This window comes from Bipolaris sorokiniana (genome assembly GCF_000338995.1).
Source record: "Bipolaris sorokiniana ND90Pr unplaced genomic scaffold COCSAscaffold_5, whole genome shotgun sequence".
Lineage (NCBI taxonomy): Eukaryota > Fungi > Ascomycota > Dothideomycetes > Pleosporales > Pleosporaceae > Bipolaris > Bipolaris sorokiniana.
Genome location: NW_006911899.1, coordinates 1,286,634 through 1,305,179, shown reverse-complemented (window position 1 = coordinate 1,305,179; position 18,546 = coordinate 1,286,634). Strand labels below are relative to the sequence as shown.

General features: G+C 51.1%; 6 protein-coding genes across 6 annotated transcripts; 5 read left to right on the top strand and 1 right to left on the bottom strand.

Annotated features, from left to right (window-relative positions):
• The first annotated feature begins 823 nt into the window (after window positions 1-823).
• COCSADRAFT_198669 (uncharacterized protein) lies at window positions 824-3,906 on the top strand. Its single transcript, XM_007700622.1, has 2 exons — window positions 824-1,229; window positions 1,282-3,906. Exons 1-2 carry the CDS (start codon window positions 1,043-1,045, stop codon window positions 3,546-3,548), a joined length of 2,454 nt encoding a protein of 817 aa, XP_007698812.1. The 5' UTR covers window positions 824-1,042; the 3' UTR covers window positions 3,549-3,906.
• Window positions 3,907-4,188: 282 nt separating this feature from the next.
• Window positions 4,189-8,200, top strand: COCSADRAFT_140082 (uncharacterized protein). Its single transcript, XM_007700621.1, has 5 exons — window positions 4,189-5,388; window positions 5,444-5,727; window positions 5,777-5,944; window positions 5,997-6,826; window positions 6,879-8,200. Exons 1-5 carry the CDS (start codon window positions 4,308-4,310, stop codon window positions 7,834-7,836), a joined length of 3,321 nt encoding a protein of 1,106 aa, XP_007698811.1. The 5' UTR covers window positions 4,189-4,307; the 3' UTR covers window positions 7,837-8,200.
• Window positions 8,201-8,524: 324 nt separating this feature from the next.
• COCSADRAFT_170220 (uncharacterized protein) lies at window positions 8,525-9,518 on the top strand (the record flags this gene model as incomplete). The annotated part of the gene is made up of 4 exons (XM_007700620.1): window positions 8,525-8,558; window positions 8,609-8,714; window positions 8,776-9,116; window positions 9,169-9,518. The coding sequence occupies 4 exons, from the start codon at window positions 8,525-8,527 to the stop codon at window positions 9,516-9,518; spliced, it is 831 nt and encodes a 276-aa protein (XP_007698810.1).
• Window positions 9,519-10,919: 1,401 nt separating this feature from the next.
• COCSADRAFT_309303 (uncharacterized protein) lies at window positions 10,920-12,589 on the top strand. The gene is made up of 2 exons (XM_007700619.1): window positions 10,920-11,121; window positions 11,174-12,589. The coding sequence occupies exon 2, from the start codon at window positions 11,274-11,276 to the stop codon at window positions 12,483-12,485; it is 1,212 nt and encodes a 403-aa protein (XP_007698809.1). The 5' UTR covers window positions 10,920-11,121; window positions 11,174-11,273; the 3' UTR covers window positions 12,486-12,589.
• Window positions 12,590-13,270: 681 nt separating this feature from the next.
• COCSADRAFT_35779 (uncharacterized protein) lies at window positions 13,271-15,409 on the top strand. The gene is made up of 2 exons (XM_007700208.1): window positions 13,271-14,610; window positions 14,668-15,409. Exons 1-2 carry the CDS (start codon window positions 13,339-13,341, stop codon window positions 15,265-15,267), a joined length of 1,872 nt encoding a protein of 623 aa, XP_007698398.1. The 5' UTR covers window positions 13,271-13,338; the 3' UTR covers window positions 15,268-15,409.
• A 228-nt stretch (window positions 15,410-15,637) lies between these two features.
• Window positions 15,638-16,577, bottom strand: COCSADRAFT_309294 (uncharacterized protein). Its single transcript, XM_007700618.1, has one exon. It carries the CDS (start codon window positions 16,529-16,531, stop codon window positions 16,007-16,009), a length of 525 nt encoding a protein of 174 aa, XP_007698808.1. The 5' UTR covers window positions 16,532-16,577; the 3' UTR covers window positions 15,638-16,006.
• Between the last annotated feature and the right edge of the window lie 1,969 nt (window positions 16,578-18,546).

Sequence of the window (18,546 nt, the reverse complement as noted above, 5' to 3'; positions counted from 1 at the left end):
GATCGAATGGGATCCTGCCTAGGTGAATGTCAGATGTGACGGTGTAAGTATCCGGATCGGTTCCGGATAACTTGAGGTTAAACGTAGTCTGAACAAACAGCTGCGATATTGTTTTGAAGCCGTCACCGGCTGGGACGAGACTTTTGATATAATGTAACGGCGCAGGCAAGACTACTCGGATCAGTATCGGCGGTAGTGTCACTCAGAGGCATATGGGAGTGCGTGGGACATCAAACGAGCCTTAATTCGAATAGACACCTATAGGCCTTGTACGAAAGGATATCAAAAGTCTACAGAGCTAGCTACAGGGAGTGTCTCCTTATATACTTATCTTAGTCGGATCCGAATCGGATCCGACCTCACAACGAGTGGTTGATGAAGAGGGCGGCGAGTACTACCTCCGATCCGGCTCTGGGATTGGTCCGATACATGGCGAAGTTGTAACATCGTTACAGTAATTACACAAACTGATGAACGTTAAACATACTGTATATTGGAAATGGGCAGAGCAGCAATCTGTAGTTTAAGCTTTGTGGTTCCTCCCACTCTTCTCCTTTTCATATCCATTTGGACTCGCAAGACCAAACGAGAAAATGACCAGCGTTTCATGCTTTCTGTTGCATTGTCAAGTTGCCACCGTCAATCATTTTCTGTGATACCTAGTTTCTGGAATGATAATTTTCGTCTTATGTTGTCCGTCCTTGCTGACGCAGAGAATTGGGAAGTGGAGTGGTGTGGGGGCGCTCACGTGAGTGTATCTCCCGTGACGCAGGGCCAACGCATGCCGTTTTCATGAGTTACGATCCTTCATTCTACAATCTCATGACAATGTCTTTAGCACACAAAGTTAAAACATCATAAGGCCTTCATATCGAAATTGCCGCGTCATGCATCGGCTGGACGACCTTGGCGCAACCTGCATGCCAATGCGAACACTGCCGCCGCCACCATCCTGAATCCTGCGCTTATATGTCCCGAACCTTCCCCTCGTCTCTTCGAGTGGAGACACGGCGTTTATCTTGACACGAGATCGGCAATCAACATGGATGACCTGCCCTCGTACGAAGCTGCGACTTGCCCCAATGCTTGGGCACTCATTGCGCCGTACCTACCCTCACAAGCACTATGCTCGGCAACGTTGGTCTCCCGAGAATGGAACAAGATTTTTACACCGTGCCTCTGGGGAAGTCCAGCTTCTCATTTTGGAGAGCAGAATGACGTTGTTTTCGGTATAGAAGAATGACGCAAAGAGCAGGAAATACCTACTAACTCACACATCAGTGGCTCTGACGCGATTTAAGCGTATTCTGCCCAATGCACGCGCTTCCGTGTGTGAGCTCACGCACACGCTCTGTCTTCCCCCTGCCCATGTCGAAATATATTCTGGTCCGCATTCAGAGTGGCTTCGAGACTGTCTGGAATACCTTCCTCATCTCCAATGTTTGATAGTCAATGGTCTTCCATTTTTTGACCATGCGAGCCTTCTTAGCCTTCGCTATCCAAGCCAACGACTAAGGCCTAAGTTTCCAGTGTTCAGTTTGAGACTGCTTGATGCCTCGGGCTGTATGAATGCCACATTAGCAGGGCTTGCAGAGGCTCTTCCGCATTTCCCTGATCTTGTCTCTTTGGATTTGTCCAAAACTAGAGCTGCTAGAGGCAAGGAGGTACTGTCTGCTCTCAAGCACCTTCTCAACCTGCGTGTTCTTAATCTCTGCGGTATTGGCCTGAAGGATGAAGATTTCTCGATAGTCGCGCACTCGATCAGAAGTCGGGTCAGAAGTCTCGATATCAGCAACAACCTCTTGACAGATACCAGTACACGACTTCTCCTTGAACTCTGCCTAAAAGAGATAGCAGTCACTCCACATACGCACCGGGGTCGTTTGGCACCTGTTGAGCAAGAGCAAGGGGGTAATGAAATGGATGTATTCGAGTCCGAGAACCTTGTAGGAAGTCTTCGTAAAAAGCTCACTGGAGGTTTCGTTGGTACGCTACCAATCGAGGAAGCACGAGATGTTGGGATATCACATCTCTACTTATCAGCAAACAACATCACCATTGAAGGAATATCTTCTCTGCTACGATCGGGGCGCCTTAAGGTTCTGGATGCAGGCATGTTGCCTGCTACGATCAGAAATCCGTGTCCTGTCGACCTAGGTTCTGGAGAAGACGACATGAAGCTACCGAGCGTAGCCAAGCTGGTGCCCATCCTACCCGAATTTGCACGCCACAAGTTGAGGTATATCAGACTCAACTATCAAATAGTAACAGAAGATGCTCCCATCGAGAGAGCTAAATCGCCACGTGTAGAACTTTGTGGAGGATTTGGGGCTTATGAGCGTCCAGAAGCTCATGAGCTTGAAAATACGGAGTTGTCAATGTCTGAACTTGACTCAGAATTCACAACTGTTCATGAAATCGCAAATTCTTCATACCCAGTCGAATTGCCTGGCTCTTTCCCACCAGCTGAACCGTCGAATCATGCATCTTCAAGCACAGCTGCCAGTGGCCACAAGGCAGTGGCTGCACCAAGTCCAGCTGCCATCATTACTTCACAGCTGTTGTTGAGCCAACAAGAGTCCCCAAATTACCTAAATCAGACGGGCTTGCCGTTATCCCCAATCAGCCCTCTTCATAAAAGCTTTGAAAACCACAGACGTAGTGGCGAGGGCGACTTGACCCCATCATGGAGTCCTTCGCTGTTTCCGCCTACACCTACCCCTGATATGCAATTCCCATCTTCACCTATTTTTGGAACGATAAGTCAAGAAACTCCCCTTAATCAGGTTGAAGACATAAAAGCTCGGCTATCATATCGCCAATCTCAAGAACCCCGTCTGCATCCAGGAATGCTACCCAATCTACACACTCTGGTTCTTACCAGTGTACCTATCGCAGCTGAAAAGTACGTGGTAGAACATATCATACAGTTCATCAAAGATGCGGCAGATGAGGCTTCGATTGCTAGACAACGGGCCAGAAACACTTATGTACTCCCTCCAGGTCGCAGGCGTGCCGTGGCTGAAGAGGAGTATGCGCGCAGCTTGTTTGCCCTCCGACGGATTGTCCTAGAGATGGCTTCTCCGCAGCCGGCACCCAAGAAGATATCTACCAGTTGGCGCGCTTATCCTACGAGGTCAACCACTGAGGATGCTGATTCAGAGGCCTTTTGGGAAGCTGCGTCGCACGATTTTTCATTCTTTGGTGATGAAGAGTGTGGACAGCCCAGTCAGCAACTGGTTCGTCCGCTGCCTTTGGAAGCCATGAGCGGGCTCGAACTTGCTACTGATCATACTCACCCAGTTCCTGAGCCCAGGGAACCTGAAGTTAGCCCCAGAAGATTGTTTGACGTGATAGGAGAGGTCGGTAAATTTCGAAGAGAAAGGAAGGCTGCCTATGAGGAGCTGATAGCGACGGGTGAGGTTAATCCTGATGTTAAAGGTTACTGGCCTGGAGACATCACTGTTGTGAGAACGCCACTGAATGCGGAAGCTGGAGAACTCGATTGTTATGGAAATCGATACGAGTCTGGGTGGTACTATCGGTGAATGCTCTGCTAACATGGGAGAAAAGGACGCTGTGCGATGACGTATGGCTTAACATGGAGAAGAGGCGTGATTTGACACGAGACGACATTGCAAGCCTGGTGACCAGCTCTGAGATAACGAGCCTGTCAACGGGGAGCTTCACCTCTCTTTTGCCCGACTGGGATGGGCCCTGCTAGTGAAGCAAAGTATTATGTTAAGGTTGCTTCCGTGCACATGTATGTTAGGAGACCGATCAAAAAAATCAGAGTTTCTGATAGATTGCAGGCGAGGGTCGCGGGTAAAAAACAAGGTCAATGCTCGTGCCGGATTATTCGCAGTATTAACAGAACAGTTCGCATACAACCCCCAATAGTCCCGTAATGGTTCGGTATGATGACTAGAATAGTATTGATTCTCCGAGCGGGGCGGCTTCCTGGCAGTCGTAACGGTTATTTGTGGAGCTCATGGGATATGGGATGACGGGCAGCACAGTATCGAATAGTAGTTCAGAGTAGGCCGTCCGGGCGTGGGTGCTTTGTGGCATGCCTGGATCATTGCGTCTTGCGAACTGGTCCACCTACCGTCTTGGCACACTAACCAGATCGGTCATCCCCGGGCTGGATCTCACCAAGCAGGGCCATCGCATTATCACGCTTTTGCACAGATTCGATGCACACGCTGTCTTGTCAGGCTACTCGGTGAGATACGCAAGTCGCCGGCGCGTTATTCTGCGACCTCGAGCCCACCCTTGCCGGCTTCCCAACACGCCACGCTGTCTACATGGCGCCAATCGACACTCCTCCACGACCACGCGTGAGAAGTACACGACCACACCGGCGATACATATCCGACTCGGCTCCTGTCAACAAGCGGCGCAAGTACATACCAGGTGGCAGAGGGGGTGGTGGACAATACGTCGACTTTGAAGGACCAGAAACACCCGGGTATAGCTACACGGGTGCCCGCAGTCGCGCAGGGAGACAGGACCTTTCCATACCAGCGCCGTCACCATCATACTCTCGACCCCGACGCGAACGGCCGTCAGCTGGACCTCGCTCCAGTTCGGCCGCTGCAGTCGCCGCCGCCGTGGCTCAGAACGATGGATTCAAGCCGCGTGAAGAGAGATCTTGGGATGAATTCCACCCGGATCTCGACATAGATGCCGAATTTCCCGTCTATAGCGCAGACCAGATTGATGGTATCAGTCCTGCAGAGAGTGCCTCCGGCACTCCACAGAACGTCTCATCTAGTGGCCAATATGCGATTGATACGGGTCTTTCCGCCGTCCTCGATGGCATGCGGGCACAGCAGGTGGAGACTGCCGAGCAAGAGGACGCGAGTGCATTTGTGACGCCAAAGCGACGCCCCGGACGGCCCCCGCGCGACAGACACTCTATGCTCGCGGGATTGGGTTCCCCTCCTCGACCGCGCATCAATCCACTTCCGACGATGAACCCCCGCGAGAAACTGAATTTGCCCAAGCCGTCAGTGCGCCAAGTAGACCCTTTCAAAGAGCACGAGGAAAGCGAAGGAGTCAAAGTCAACTATGTGGACAAGACCATGGCAAATATTGGCTATCAGGAGAGCGAGGTCTTTGCAAGAAGTTCGGAGAATAGCCTGATCCGACTTCCCGAAGGCTCAATCGAAGAAGACCTCGACCTCACATTGCAGACAGAAGCTGAGGGAACTACAGGCGCAGTCGCCATAGGCCGCGTAGAGTACGATATGGACGAACAGGATGAACGATGGCTGGAAGCGCTCAATGTGCAGAGGAAAGAAGAAGGCGTCGAAGGTATTAAACCGGCAATCTTCGAGGTCACTATTACTCAGATTGAGAAGGAATGGCATGCGTTGGAGAAGCGTAAGTTGGGCCGAGGTCGATTCATGCCCATAGTGCGCTAGCTGACGTGTAAAAGGCATACCTAAACCAAATCCCAAGCCGCCACAGACACATCGCCCACGATCTAGCAGTGCGGCCGCTGTCAATGGCGAACCTGCTGGACAAGGCGAAGAACAGGACACAAAATGTGCCATTTGCGATGATGGCGATTGCGAGAACACCAATGCTATAGTATTCTGCGATGGCTGCGATCTGGCTGTGCATCAAGAATGTTACGGCGTGCCCTTTATTCCAGAAGGCCAGTGGCTATGCAGACGGTGCCAGCTAGTAGGGCGCGGTACGCCTGCTAGTGAGCTTCCGGTACGTCTCATCGATATACCCTCTCCTATGCTTATACTGATTGTTACAGGGTTGCATTTTCTGTCCAAATGTAGACGGTGCATTCAAACAAACCACGACAATGAAGTGGGCACATCTGTTGTGCGCCATGTGGATTCCAGAGGTATCACTTGGTAATGCAACTTTCCAAGAGCCAGTACAGGATGTTGAAAAGGTGCCCAAAACACGCTGGAAGCTGGTAAGATCACGATGCCATATTCACTTCTACATCAGACTGATCAAAAGTACAGTCATGCTACATCTGCAAACAGAAAATGGGCGCTTGTATCCAGTGCGGACACAAATCATGTTTTGAGGCTTTCCACGTGACATGTGCGCGCAGAGCCAGACTGTGTCTACGTATGAAGGCATCGCAATCGGCAAATGCACAGGATGCAACTGTGCTCAAAGCCTATTGTGACCGTCACACTCCATCTGACTGGAAGCGGGAATATGATGTTGAGAGCGCGATTGCAGATGCGAAGGCCTTTTACCGCCATACAATGCGTCATGTCCGATGGCCAGACAGCCAAGCCTACGCCCTTTCTATCGGCTCATCGCATGTGATGCCTTCCATTGAGGGACCAGATGACGATGGTACAGGCTCCAACAAGCGCAAACGCGCATCAGGTACAAAGTCCTGGAGACTTCCCTCTGGAGCCCCTGTTGTTCCGCAGGCCGTATACCACAACGTCGAAAATACGCTGATAAGATTCAACGTTCGTAAGCGAAAGGAGTTTGTGCAGGATGCTTGCAAATACTGGACATTGAAGAGGGAGGCACGACGTGGCGCTGCTCTCCTGAAGCGCCTTCAGCTCCAAATGGAAGCCTTTTCATCCATGGAGATTACCCGTCGTAACTTTGCAGGCATGGGCGCAGCCGGCAGACCTCGACTTCAGCGACGCATTGAATTTGCAGAGCGCCTTGAAGATGACATGGAACAGATTCGTGTGCTTTGCGAAATGGTCAAACAGCGAGAGGCTGAAAAGCTCAAAGATGTCCTCATCTTGCAGCAGATTGTGGACTGCATTTACTTTCCCATCCCAACACTACTACAGCCCATTTTGGCTCGAGCACAAGCGTAAGCAGCCCACCATGCACTCTTAGTTGATCTTCTACTAACCTTGTGTCAGACTCGATAGTCGAAGCTACTTTAGCGACGGATTCAATCATCTTCAAACCAAACTTGACGAAAAGTTCTACACATCCGTCCAGGCATTCAACGACGATATGGCAGCGGTCTTGAGCGCTGAACTTGGGTTTGCTGCTGTTACCAACATCAATGATGCCGAACAACAACTAAACCAGGTTTCTCACAACAGTCTGACATCTGAGCAGAAAGAGATGAAGAAAATTGTCAAGCGAATCACCAAAGTCTTGCAACCTAGCTTTGAAGATGCAATGCGAAAGGAATCCGAGTTGGCTGGCAGGCCGTATGAAAAACTACCCGATCTCGAGACACTCCTCAACCAGAAGCTTCAACGCAGACCTAGTGTTCTCTCACACGACGAAAACATTCGGCAAACCACTGAGATGGATCAGCCAAGCATTGCACAGGCTCAAGAAGATGCTATCGACGGAGAAGAGGCTGCTGTAATGGCACAGAAGCCCGAGGAGATGCAAATGGCACCCACACCTGACGAGAACGCTGCCGATGCAGATCGGATACACGATGAAGCGGCTGACGAGGCAGCAATTGCTCTACAGCTCGGCCAAGATGCACTACACGTGTCAAGGAATCAGTCTCAAAGCGATGCTCTCGCAGAAAACCATGCTCATGTCAATGGCCGCCCAGAGCCTTTGACTCCTCCGAGATCTGAGAAGAACCTGCTCAACCCGCTGGGTAACGGCGGCGTACCCTGGTACCTTGAGACTTTCGACGTGCATGGTACCACCGTGTATGAGGAAAGATACACGGGCCGTGAGGTGCTTCGAGACATGAGCGAGGAATTGAGCGAGCTCGACGACGATGAATTGGATGGCCTTGCTGACTCGGATCCTGTTAGGCCTGTAGACACGTCTGATGCAAACGTAGCGGCGATCAAGAAAGCAGTGGCACGCAAACGGCAGAAGCGATCAAGGGGTTGGTAGGTAAGTGCGGTGGATGCTGTGTTCTTTGTTTTCTTTTACTTTTCTTGCGCATGGGCCACTCATGTCGCATCTTGTATTATCTTTGGCATTTGTAATATACCTTCTTGGGGGGTTGGAAGGTGTACTGCAGGCGTACGGCGTGTGGCGTAAATTTCACAGCGGGGACTGGTCAGCGCATGTCCATGTGTTGTTTCGGGCAGGGTATGTTGATATGGCGCAACTGGTTGGCTGCTGGCTGCACGGGATCCCATAGGCAAGGGCAACGAAGTGTCGGATGCAAGACGCTTGAATATGAACTTGAGTTGACGATTCGAATTGCCGGTCATCGCCCGTCTGGTTAAAGACGTTGGGAGCAGATGTGGATGAGGAGCCGAGCCTCACGGGCCGGCTAGCAGAGTTGCTGCGTGGCCGGTGCCCCTAGCGGTTGCCTCACTCAGCTGCCTGGTGCTTTGTCGTTTTCATGCCTCGTACAAATAGCAGCCAGTCTCGCTTTGTGCCTCGACTCCCCTTCACCTCCTCTTCCACTTTTACTCCACTTCAGTGCAGCACCGGTCATCTTAGCGCGACGCTTACTAAGTGAGACGCGGCTACGGTCGATCAGCCCTGCCAAAAAAACCGCCTAAGCTCCAGCTTCAGCAAACACCTTTCCTCAACCAACAAACTCCTGACCCACCACGACATCATCACCATGGAGTACGAGAACGAACAGCGCCCCTATGACGGTATGTTTGTCTGCCTGTGCCTTGTTTGCCGTGTACTGACTGCATCCTAGACGAGCCTCGCGGCTACGAACGCGATCGCAGCCGATCTCCGCGTGCTGACCGTCGCGATGACGGAGCGCGTCCTCGCAGCGCCTCTCCAGGTGGTCGCGATAGCCGGTAAGTTCCTGCTCTTGCTATTGTCTCCTCTTGATGGCACAGTTCGCTAACGTCGATGCAGTGGTCCGCCCCCGGAGCGCAGGAACGATGATGACGAGAGCCGCAACTCGGGCTCCAACCTGTTTGTCACCGGCATTCACCCTACTCTCACTGAGGACGAAGTCACGCGTCTCTTCGAGAAGTATGGCGATGTCGAGCAGTGCAACATCATGCGCGACCCCCACACCAAGGAGTCTCGCGGCTTCGGCTTCGTCAAGATGGTTACTGCTGAGCAGGCCGATAATGCCAAGGAGGGACTGCAAGGAGAAGTTCACCAAGGCCGAACATTGAGTATCGAGAAGGCTCGTCGTGCACGCCCTCGCACACCAACCCCGGGCAAATACTACGGTCCTCCCAAGCGCGGTAAGTACGCCTGTTGTCTATATGGCTGGTGATGGGGCTGACAATATTATAGAGTTTGGCGGGCGTGGCCGGGGCGGTCCTCGCTACGGCGGCGATCGCGACTCGTACGACCGTCGCGGCGGTGGATACGGCAGACGCGATGACTATGGCTCTCGTAGCTCGCGGTACGACGATCGTGGCTATGGAGCTGGCCGCCGTGATGACTATCCCCGGGGTGTTGACCGCTATGCTTCGGAGCGCAGGTACGACCGTCGTGGTGGCGGCGGTGACTACTATGACAGGCCTCCTCCACCAGCTGCCGGTGCCTATGATGCCGCTCCTCCCCGTGATGCGTACAGTGGTGGAGGTGGAAGTGGAGGTCGCTCTTACAACGAGGGTGATTACGATCGCTCATACCGCTAGCTCCCCAGCTGACCCAGGCAGAACCCAAGCGGTACTAAGTTAGGGTTCGTATGGCTTCCTCGATTTGGCGCCTTTTCCAGCACTTCACTTCTGTAATCCTATGACTACTTCACTGGGGTTCAGTTTAATACGGCTTTTACACAAAGGGCATGTGGTCGACAAAAGTTTCATCGATATGGTTCACGGCAGCGCAGGTAGCACTCTACCGTGGTCTGCCTTCTTGCAGCTCGACATGATATTATCCTTCGTCAGCTCGGTAATTTCCTTGGAAAATCGGTTCAGCACTTCGCTAAATGCTTTCGGGGCATCGTCTATAGCCCTTGGGACCATCAATCATCTTGATCGACACCAAATTGTACTTCTATCTACTGTCCTTCGATGCAACCTGGACATCCAGTAGCCAGTCCACACCACCTTTCCGCATGACCAGCACTGTCTAAATACTTTCACTATCATCCACCATAACCGCCATCATGTCAGCGCAGCCCCTCCCGACCCAGTAGCATAATTGGGCCTAAAAATTTCGCCGTCGAACATTCACAGCCTTTCGCACTGTAGACTGGCACGACGATGACTGTAGATGCATCGCTGCCACCGCCCGCCCACGTGCTTTGTCTGACGCATGTCGGAATGCCAAGACTAGCCGTTTGGCCGAGTCGTGCATAGATATCAAAGTCTGTGATCATAGCCTGTAGATGAGCTGTTTGCTCGACGCAAACGGTCATAATATGTGCGGGCTTTAAGGTACATACAGTGCAAGGTGCGTGGCCCCTCCCCGAATTTTATTCACCTCACTTCCCTTTTTGGTCATACGTGGTTTGCTCATCACCGCACTTTTCTTCGACTGTGCGCCGAGTGCAAAGCCTAAGAATATGTCCGTTCACACAACCCTTCTTGCCAACCATCTTTGCAATATATCGCCTCAAAGGCTCTGATTATATGTCGCCGTCTCAAGATGGGGCACGCGCACATAGCTGCTTGTGCTGTCGCAGCTTAGATTGCTTGCATGTAGGTGTGCATATGCTTGACAATGATTCCACTTATGTTCCTGGATCTGCAATAGTACGCAACTCGCCAGTTGATCAGCTAAGCTTATGAAATTACACAATGTCGTAATTTAGACCATCCTCTGAGCTGCCTGGGGTACACAGTGGTCTGTCTCGGCAGGTAGAAAACTGAAATCTGTGCCACAATCAAACCAGCCTTCACACAGTGACTTTTGCCACTCTGTATTACTAGCGGTTGCTTCAGTGTAGTGATTGTGGCACTTTTCAAGCTAATGGAAGCGTTGGAGTATTCTTAGGGATCGACCCGCTCGACGCAATACTGATTCGGCTCCCGTGCAAGGGTCCCTGTGAGTGGGCCATTTGGGGGTTAACTTAAAACGACACAAGCCCGCATCGACAGATTACCAGCCTGACGGCGGCGACACATTAGGGGAGTACGCGGTCACATCCATGGCATCCTGTATTCCCACTCTTCTCAACCCTCTCTGGGGCGTTCTAGCAGCCGCGTTACCTGCACCTGTTCGCAAAGGGATGCGGCCGTAACTTGGCATTAATCTTGCCGCGCGGACACCTCCACATCGTGGTCAGCTTTCATAGTAAGGATACACCCAGTCAGTCCGACGTAAGCGTGAGTTAACCTTCTCGCAGTGGACTCTCGCGGGGCTCTCACACAGCCCACGTCTCCGTTCCTACAATCTTGGCTTTCTCGGCTTCCAAGTCGCTCTCTCCACCTCCCTCCTTACGCACCATGACCAGACGAAACGTCATTCCGCTCCTTGCTGTGTTCGTCGTCCTTTCCATAACTGCATTCTTTTACTCCGACATACGCACCAGCGAAACGTGGAGGAGGTTGCCTCAACATGTGGGCTTGGGCGAACACATTGGCAACAATGCGCAACCGCACAGCGCGGACCCATTGCGCGATCCCGACTACACGAATTGGAATCCAAAACCCGTGTTCAAACCAGGCTCGCCGATGCCCCCGGGGCATAATTATACATCGACATTGATAATTGCAAAGACAAAGAAAGAGGATATCGGATGGATACTGGAAAAGCTGCCGCAGCAGGACAGAGCCGTCTATGTTGCGGACGATCCAACTGCGCCGTTACACCCCCCAAAGAACAAGGGCCACGAAGTCATGATCTACCTATCGTGGATTATTGACAACTACGACAACCTTCCTGACGTGGCCATCTTCATGCATGCGCATCAATTATCATGGCACAATGATATGCTCTTGGGTAACGACGCACACGAAATGATCACTCGTCTGAGTCGGCCACGCGTTTGGAGAGAAGGTTTTGTGAACATGAAGTGCACTTGGCAACCAGGCTGCCCGGATTGGATGCACCCAGGTGTGACGGAACAGGACAAGGGAAAGCAGGAAGAGGTTCTTCTTGCAAAGTCCTGGAGCGAGCTTTTCCCCCTCGACGAAATCCCTAGTGTGCTAGCGCAGCCTTGTTGCGCCCAATTTGCCCTCTCGCGAGAACGGATACAAGCGAAGCCCTTGGCGCAATACGTCTGGTACCGTGACTGGGTATTCAATACACAATTACCCGACTACCTTAGCGGGCGCATCTTTGAATACATCTGGCAATTCATCTTCACGGGCCAAAACATTTACTGTCCAAAAGAGCATATCTGTTTCTGCGACCAGTACAGCGTTTGTTTTGGCGGTGAAGAAGAATACGACAACTTCAAGGCTCTTGCGGCCGAGTTGAGTGATAACCAAGGGAAGCTTATGTACTGGTATCAGAGAGCAGCGAGTATCGCAGAGGCGAAGAAAGAAGGCAACATGCAACTGCTAAAGGAAATTGAGACACCTGAGCCAGGCAAGGATGAGGAGTATAGGAGGGAGATTGACCGCTTAAAGCCGATGGTCGATCAATTAAGACATGACGCCTATGTTCGAGGCGAGGACCCGCAAAATCGCGCGTTGGAGGTAGGAAGGGAGTAGAAAGAGGGCGATGGTTTTTGATGCAAATACTCTTTTTCTCTAGCCATATCAATGTCAGGAACATTGTGAGTAGAATATATAGACATGGCTTATTCAAATCAACCATAATATTTCGATTTTCTCTATACTGCTTCTCCTCGTTGATTGTTGTAGAGCAAGGACACAGGTTGTGATAGTGTTTTAGCCACTGTAAAATTGTTAAGCACAAATATACCTCTTCTGACTTTTGCTAGAATTCATTCATGGAATTGAATAATAGACCTGCATCTTTTCTGGAAAGAATCAGATTAGTGGATCCACTCACTTGTGGCTTATCTAATCGACCGTCACATGTTCGCGCGGCATTTGTGCAAACAACACAAACCCACTTCGCCGCGTCGTCGCGACTTTCGTCTTTCTGGCTGGCCCTGTTTGTCCCTCAGACAATAGCAAGCGCCAGCAACCTACATCAGGTGCGCAATAATTGTCTGCTGTCCCAATCCGTCCGCCACTTTTCTGCACTGAATCCAAGCTACACGCCCAAAGTGCGCTTCTCGCTGCCAACTGCGTCCCCGACATGACCCCAAACTGCACTTCTCGCTACGACCCAAACTATGCATTGCTCCTTCTTCGACACACAAGCCATGCCTTGATCAATTCATTTGTCTACATGAGTTTCAAGCCAAATATATGGCAGCTTGGATACAAGAGAACCTCGGTTTCCATGCATGACCGAGTTGTTGTACTCCCGTAGTTCAGCTCGCATTCGCAGCCATTTCCGCTTCAAACATTTGATCCAAACACTTACCATTGCTCATTGACAGCTCACCCGTACAACCGCGGGATCAGTCTGATGTCGGGGCAAGCAACCACGATGACGACAAACGCACCCTACTACCAAATGCGTTCCGGCCAGTTCATTACCACGTCCAACAGCACAAACGCTGCACCGCCCCAATTCGTAGCCGAAGACGAAGAATATGATTTGGCTGGTCCCGCTGCTGTTACGGCGCCGCTCGATCATCATCTCAGCCCACATTTGTATGCCGAACACACTGCGCAACAGACGTCTGTCGACCATACACTGGAAGAGAACCATAATCTCGTAGAGTTGCTGGAGGCCGCCACAGCTGCTGATCACGCTGCTCAAGTCATGGACGCAAGTGATACAGGTAGGACGACTCCTACATCGCAAGGTAAGGGTAAGAGAAAAAGGCCGACTGGCTCTCCAGTTGCAGATTCCTCCCACAAAGCAGATGAACCTATCAATACCAGACGGAGAAGACTCGAAGGACCTACAGACCCTCGATTGCAAGGTGGCATCTGTGAAATGGGCGGAGATTTAGTCGATGGCAATCAATCACCGTCAAGTGAGTCTCAACCCAGCAATGCTCGTACTGCAGGTGTCCATTCTGCTTCTGCCCTCTTCCGTCGATCATCAGAGAGACCAGCTCGTAAACACACACGTCCGCCAATGTCCAAGCTGTTCATCTCTCTTCGGCTCAGCCCTGAGAACTTTCTCCAACTTCAGGCCTCTGCGAAAGCATATATGCTTGACTCGTCACATCCTGAAAGACAAAGTTGCGTTGGCAATCGTGGCAAGGGAGACAACGATATGGTCAAACTGAGGCTCTTCAACTGCGTCCGCGACTTCTTGAGCAGTGGGGTGGGCGAGCGGTTCTTTGGTGAGCATGTGCAAAAGCCAGAGGAAAATGATACCATAGAAGCCGCTCGTGCGCTAGGAGAGATGGAGACGCCCGAGGCAAGTCCACGACTCATCTGGCCAAGAGACGGTAACAAGATTATCGGTCTCGTCACTCCTCTCATGAGACGCATGGTCACGAACGAGCGACAACGACAGTATGCAATTGAGACGAGGAAGGGGGGCTCTAAGCAAAAAGAGAAGGAAAACAGTGTGAAGGCTGTTATTCAGCAAGGTGGGAACCGCGATGAACACCAGCTCGAGCATCACTTGCAGCCAGCATTCGATCCTAGCCTGAGTCATCCTTGCCGGTATTCACAGGCAATTCTGCCGTCGTCGCCAACATCCGTCGCTCTCGAGCAACGTTCATCACAGGACCAGATATGTCTTGCGGATTTGGAACAAAAGACGCATGACCATGTAACAACAACTTTAAGTTCAAAGGTACTTTGACCACTGATTACTGTTCCAGTGGATAATTTGAGTGTTGACGCAGACCAGCTATCCAGGACGGGCACGGCCAATCCCAACCTAAGGCATATCAACATATTTCTTGTAGGGCCCTCATCTGGCACCACGTCAGACACCAAAATCGGTGAGAGACGCATCACCGCTGAAGCGCAATCGCACCTGGCTTGGTATGACTACAACGATTTTGTAAATGAGGTTGTTTCGCTATTGCAAACTGCCATAGACAGTCATTCCGAACTGGACTCGTGGTTTGGGTCTCTCCAGGCACCAGACAACAACCTCCGCGGACTTGCGGCTGCTGCCAATGCACTGCAAACTGAGGATACTTCTCAAGGGCCCATTGCGATTAGCAAATCTACCGGAATACCTCCAGCTGATGATACGTCGGCTGCATTACCGCCCCCTGCCTCTGCAGCCGCTCTCCGTCCCACCTTGGATAAATGCAACAATAGCGACACCAGGCTGCTCTCCCGCTGTGTCATCAAATCTATCGGGACCGAGGGGTGGCGCCATATTCGCAATGCTGACGACTGGTACAGCGTGTTGAGGGAAAAGGCGTTTGCTATCTGGGCGGATGGCATCTGTAATGTGCTTGTTGAATTGGTGGACCCATCAGCCATGGATGCGTAAACGATTGACACATGATAGTTTACAGGTGCCGCATTGCGTTGTGCCGCATGAGCAGGCGCGCTACGTAGATTGTGTTGCGCAGTTGTCAAACAGCATTCACGAGGAAATAAGAGTATCGCAACTACCTTTTTTTGCCGTGCACCAAATCAACTAATCACATCACTCTTATTTTCTTTTATTTATCTTCAAATCTGTCCCATTACACATTCCACACATCAAACACCCACGCCCTCCCAAGCGCGCTACCAAACAAAGAGCGTCGGCGTCCGTCAGGCGGCGCGCGTGGGATACCAGGGGTGCAGTGTCTCGCCTGGCCTCCACCAACCCAAACCCAAAAAAACCAACCAATATACCGTAACGGGTAAGCTTCCCCTTAGCTCCCTTCCCCCCCTCCCTTCCTTTGCGCCCACCCACACACACTACCCCACCAAGGCAAGAAAAACAGCCAAGCCGTAGATTGTAGCGAACGTCGTTCACCTGCCCTGTGGTGGGCCCCCGCCCCTTCCTTCTTGCGTGAACGCTTAAAGGGACTGTTTTCTTTCCGCTTTCCGACTGGAGGGGGGGTTTTTTTTTCCTTGAGCGCTACTTGAGGTTAGGCTGGGTGGGGCGGTTTTGGCTCAACAGGTTTCTGGGGAGGAGGAGGGATGAGAAGTGATCGATTGGGATCTGACGAGGGGGTTTTTTTTAAATTTATTTATTTGAGCATGATGGATGGGAGTACTTGTAGGTGTGGGAATTCTTAATCCGCCTTTTTATTTGCTTTTTGAGGAAGCTGAGGGTGGTCTGACGAAAGTGGGTTTGGGTGGGGGAGGAGGGGAGGGGAGAGTGGAAGGCAAAGTGTGTGATTGCGGAGATTGCAGGCTAGTATGGTAAGTAGTCGCTCTTTTTTGTTTTTACTTTGTGTGTTGCGAGGAGTGAGTTTGGCTGTGTAGGCTTCTAGGCTTTGCTTGTGTAGATTGATTACAAGCACCGGCGTAAGTTGCTCGTTGTGAATTTTGCTTTTGTGCGGCTTTGATTGGATCGCGGAGAGGATTTCTGGCCTAAGTGGATGTGTCACGCGGTATTGTGTGGGTATATTACACGAATGGTCATATGAGAGGCGGATTGTTACGTTTCTCCGGGGAGTTTGGTTCGCTGTGAACTTAGTACGTTGCCAGCTGGTACCCGTGTGTTGCAGTCGAGAGCCGCGGGAGTCAGACACGGGGAATCGAATGCGGCGTTTCTGTGGGAGAATGCAAGTCATGCTTTGTTTGTATACATGCATCTGAAACTTCTGCCGTTTGTGTCAGATCTGCATGTAGCGGGTAAGTTCCGAAATGTGGTGTCAGCAGTTACTGCAGTGTAGCACTGTAAGAATATTTGGACTTTGATTGCGGGCAAAAGACGATGTAAAAAGAGGGTTTGGGGTGTTGTACGTATATCATTGACTGGATAGTAGATTGGACTTGCGGCTGCGAATCTTCAACAGCATGTTATAGCGAGAAGTACGCGCCTTGAATCGTTAGCATCTACGCAACATAAAGTCTACGGCACAAAGTTTTCCTTCTTCCAGGAAAAACGATCTTTCCTTCTACTGTGATTCATACACGCACATGTATAGTACCCCCCGACATGCAACTACACTGAATTACACCTCTCATAAGCATACGCTTTCGCTGCTCAACTCTCAAGGCATCCAGCGTCTCAAACCCACTCATTGAAACTACACAAGAACCTTCACCACAATCCACCTAGTTACTGTATGCAGCGCCTCCGCTATAACCCACATCTCCAAACTCAATTAAAGAAACGTACCGCTTTCTCCAGATCCTTTGTGTCCGCTACTGTGTTTCATTCGCCTCTTGTCGCAACCGGATCTAACCAAGCGAGATACTAATTACCGGACCGCAACTATATTGTTTACGCAAACGCAAACAGGGTCGTTCGAGCTGGTGTAGAAGGAAAAGAAAGTTGAGTTAGATCAACCAGAGGGGTTATTAGGGTCGAGTAGAGTTTTTGGAAAGCGCGGACCCCGTGTCCGGCGTTGCATTTAGCGTGGAGTGTGGAGGAGATCAGGTGGGGTTTGAGGGTTGTTAGGTGAGAGACTGGATGAACTCTCTTTTGTTTGCTTGCTGAAGTGGTGTTGGGATAAGGTGTGTGATGGTCATGAGGGTTATGTGGATTAGGTGGGAGAAGGATGGTTTGTTGAGGACTATGGTTAGTAGGCGTATGTTTCAAGCCTGTGAGGATAGTGTGGTATTGAAGGTATAGTTTTTTTTATTGTTGTAGACTTTTCTTTTTGAGCTTCTTAGGGAGAAATATGTGGTGGTGGATTTGTTCGTCGAAGGTTTGGAATGCTCAAGCGATGAACGAGTACGAGGTTAAGGCTAGCTTAGAGGCGGGTGTTGATGGATGCAAATTGCTGTCTTCCTCACGTCTGATGGTTCTTGTTTGATTCTAATAACATCTTCTAAGACTCGACTTTCTGCCTGGGAATCCATGGCCAATACTGTGAATGGAAAGGAGTCGGGGGCATACCTCCGTTGGTGTAGGTCGGCAGCTGCCTTTTCTTTGTTATAGTAAGGATAGCCTGGCGATCTACCTTTCTCAGCCTCTTGGCCCAGTAAGCCTCAAGTGTTTCAGTATCGCATTGTGTTTGTCGCCCGCCCCGTTATTCTCAGACGTGCGTGACTGAGGCAGCGTCGGTCTTGGTTGTGTGAATTGATGTCGGATATGGGCGGATTTGAGGGGTTGCGTCATCACCACACTGCATGATGGCAGTTGTCAAGATGCGCCGCACACATGCATACGCAGGTTCAAATAATATTGAGCTGTTGAGACAAAGGAGTTGGAGGCACCAGCTCGGTTATCCAGCTTGCGACAATTTACCCGCTCCATGCGATGCTGTATGTACGGTCGTGCCGGGTTAAGCGCAACATGTGAATGGATGCTGAAGAGGTGCATAACGCTCACCGGTTGTGATAGCCATTCCCTTGGGTTTCAGCATTGGCATTGGCGTGACTCTCTGCCTGACCCGGGGCCCAACTGGGTCCACCGATACGGCCGTGCGTCCACGTTGCTGACCACGTGGGCATGCAGGGCATGCATCCCATCTCGTTCAGTCCCATGCAAGGGCGCTTGGACAGGTTCAACGGCGCTGTCGCGTTGAGACTCTTGACACGATACTGACGATCAGCGCTCGACGATTTCTTCTGGTCGAGTAAGCTGACTGCACGCAGTCCATCTGGAAAGCCGATCGGACAATCTTTAACTCATTTGGTAGACACGGGATCGAACAAT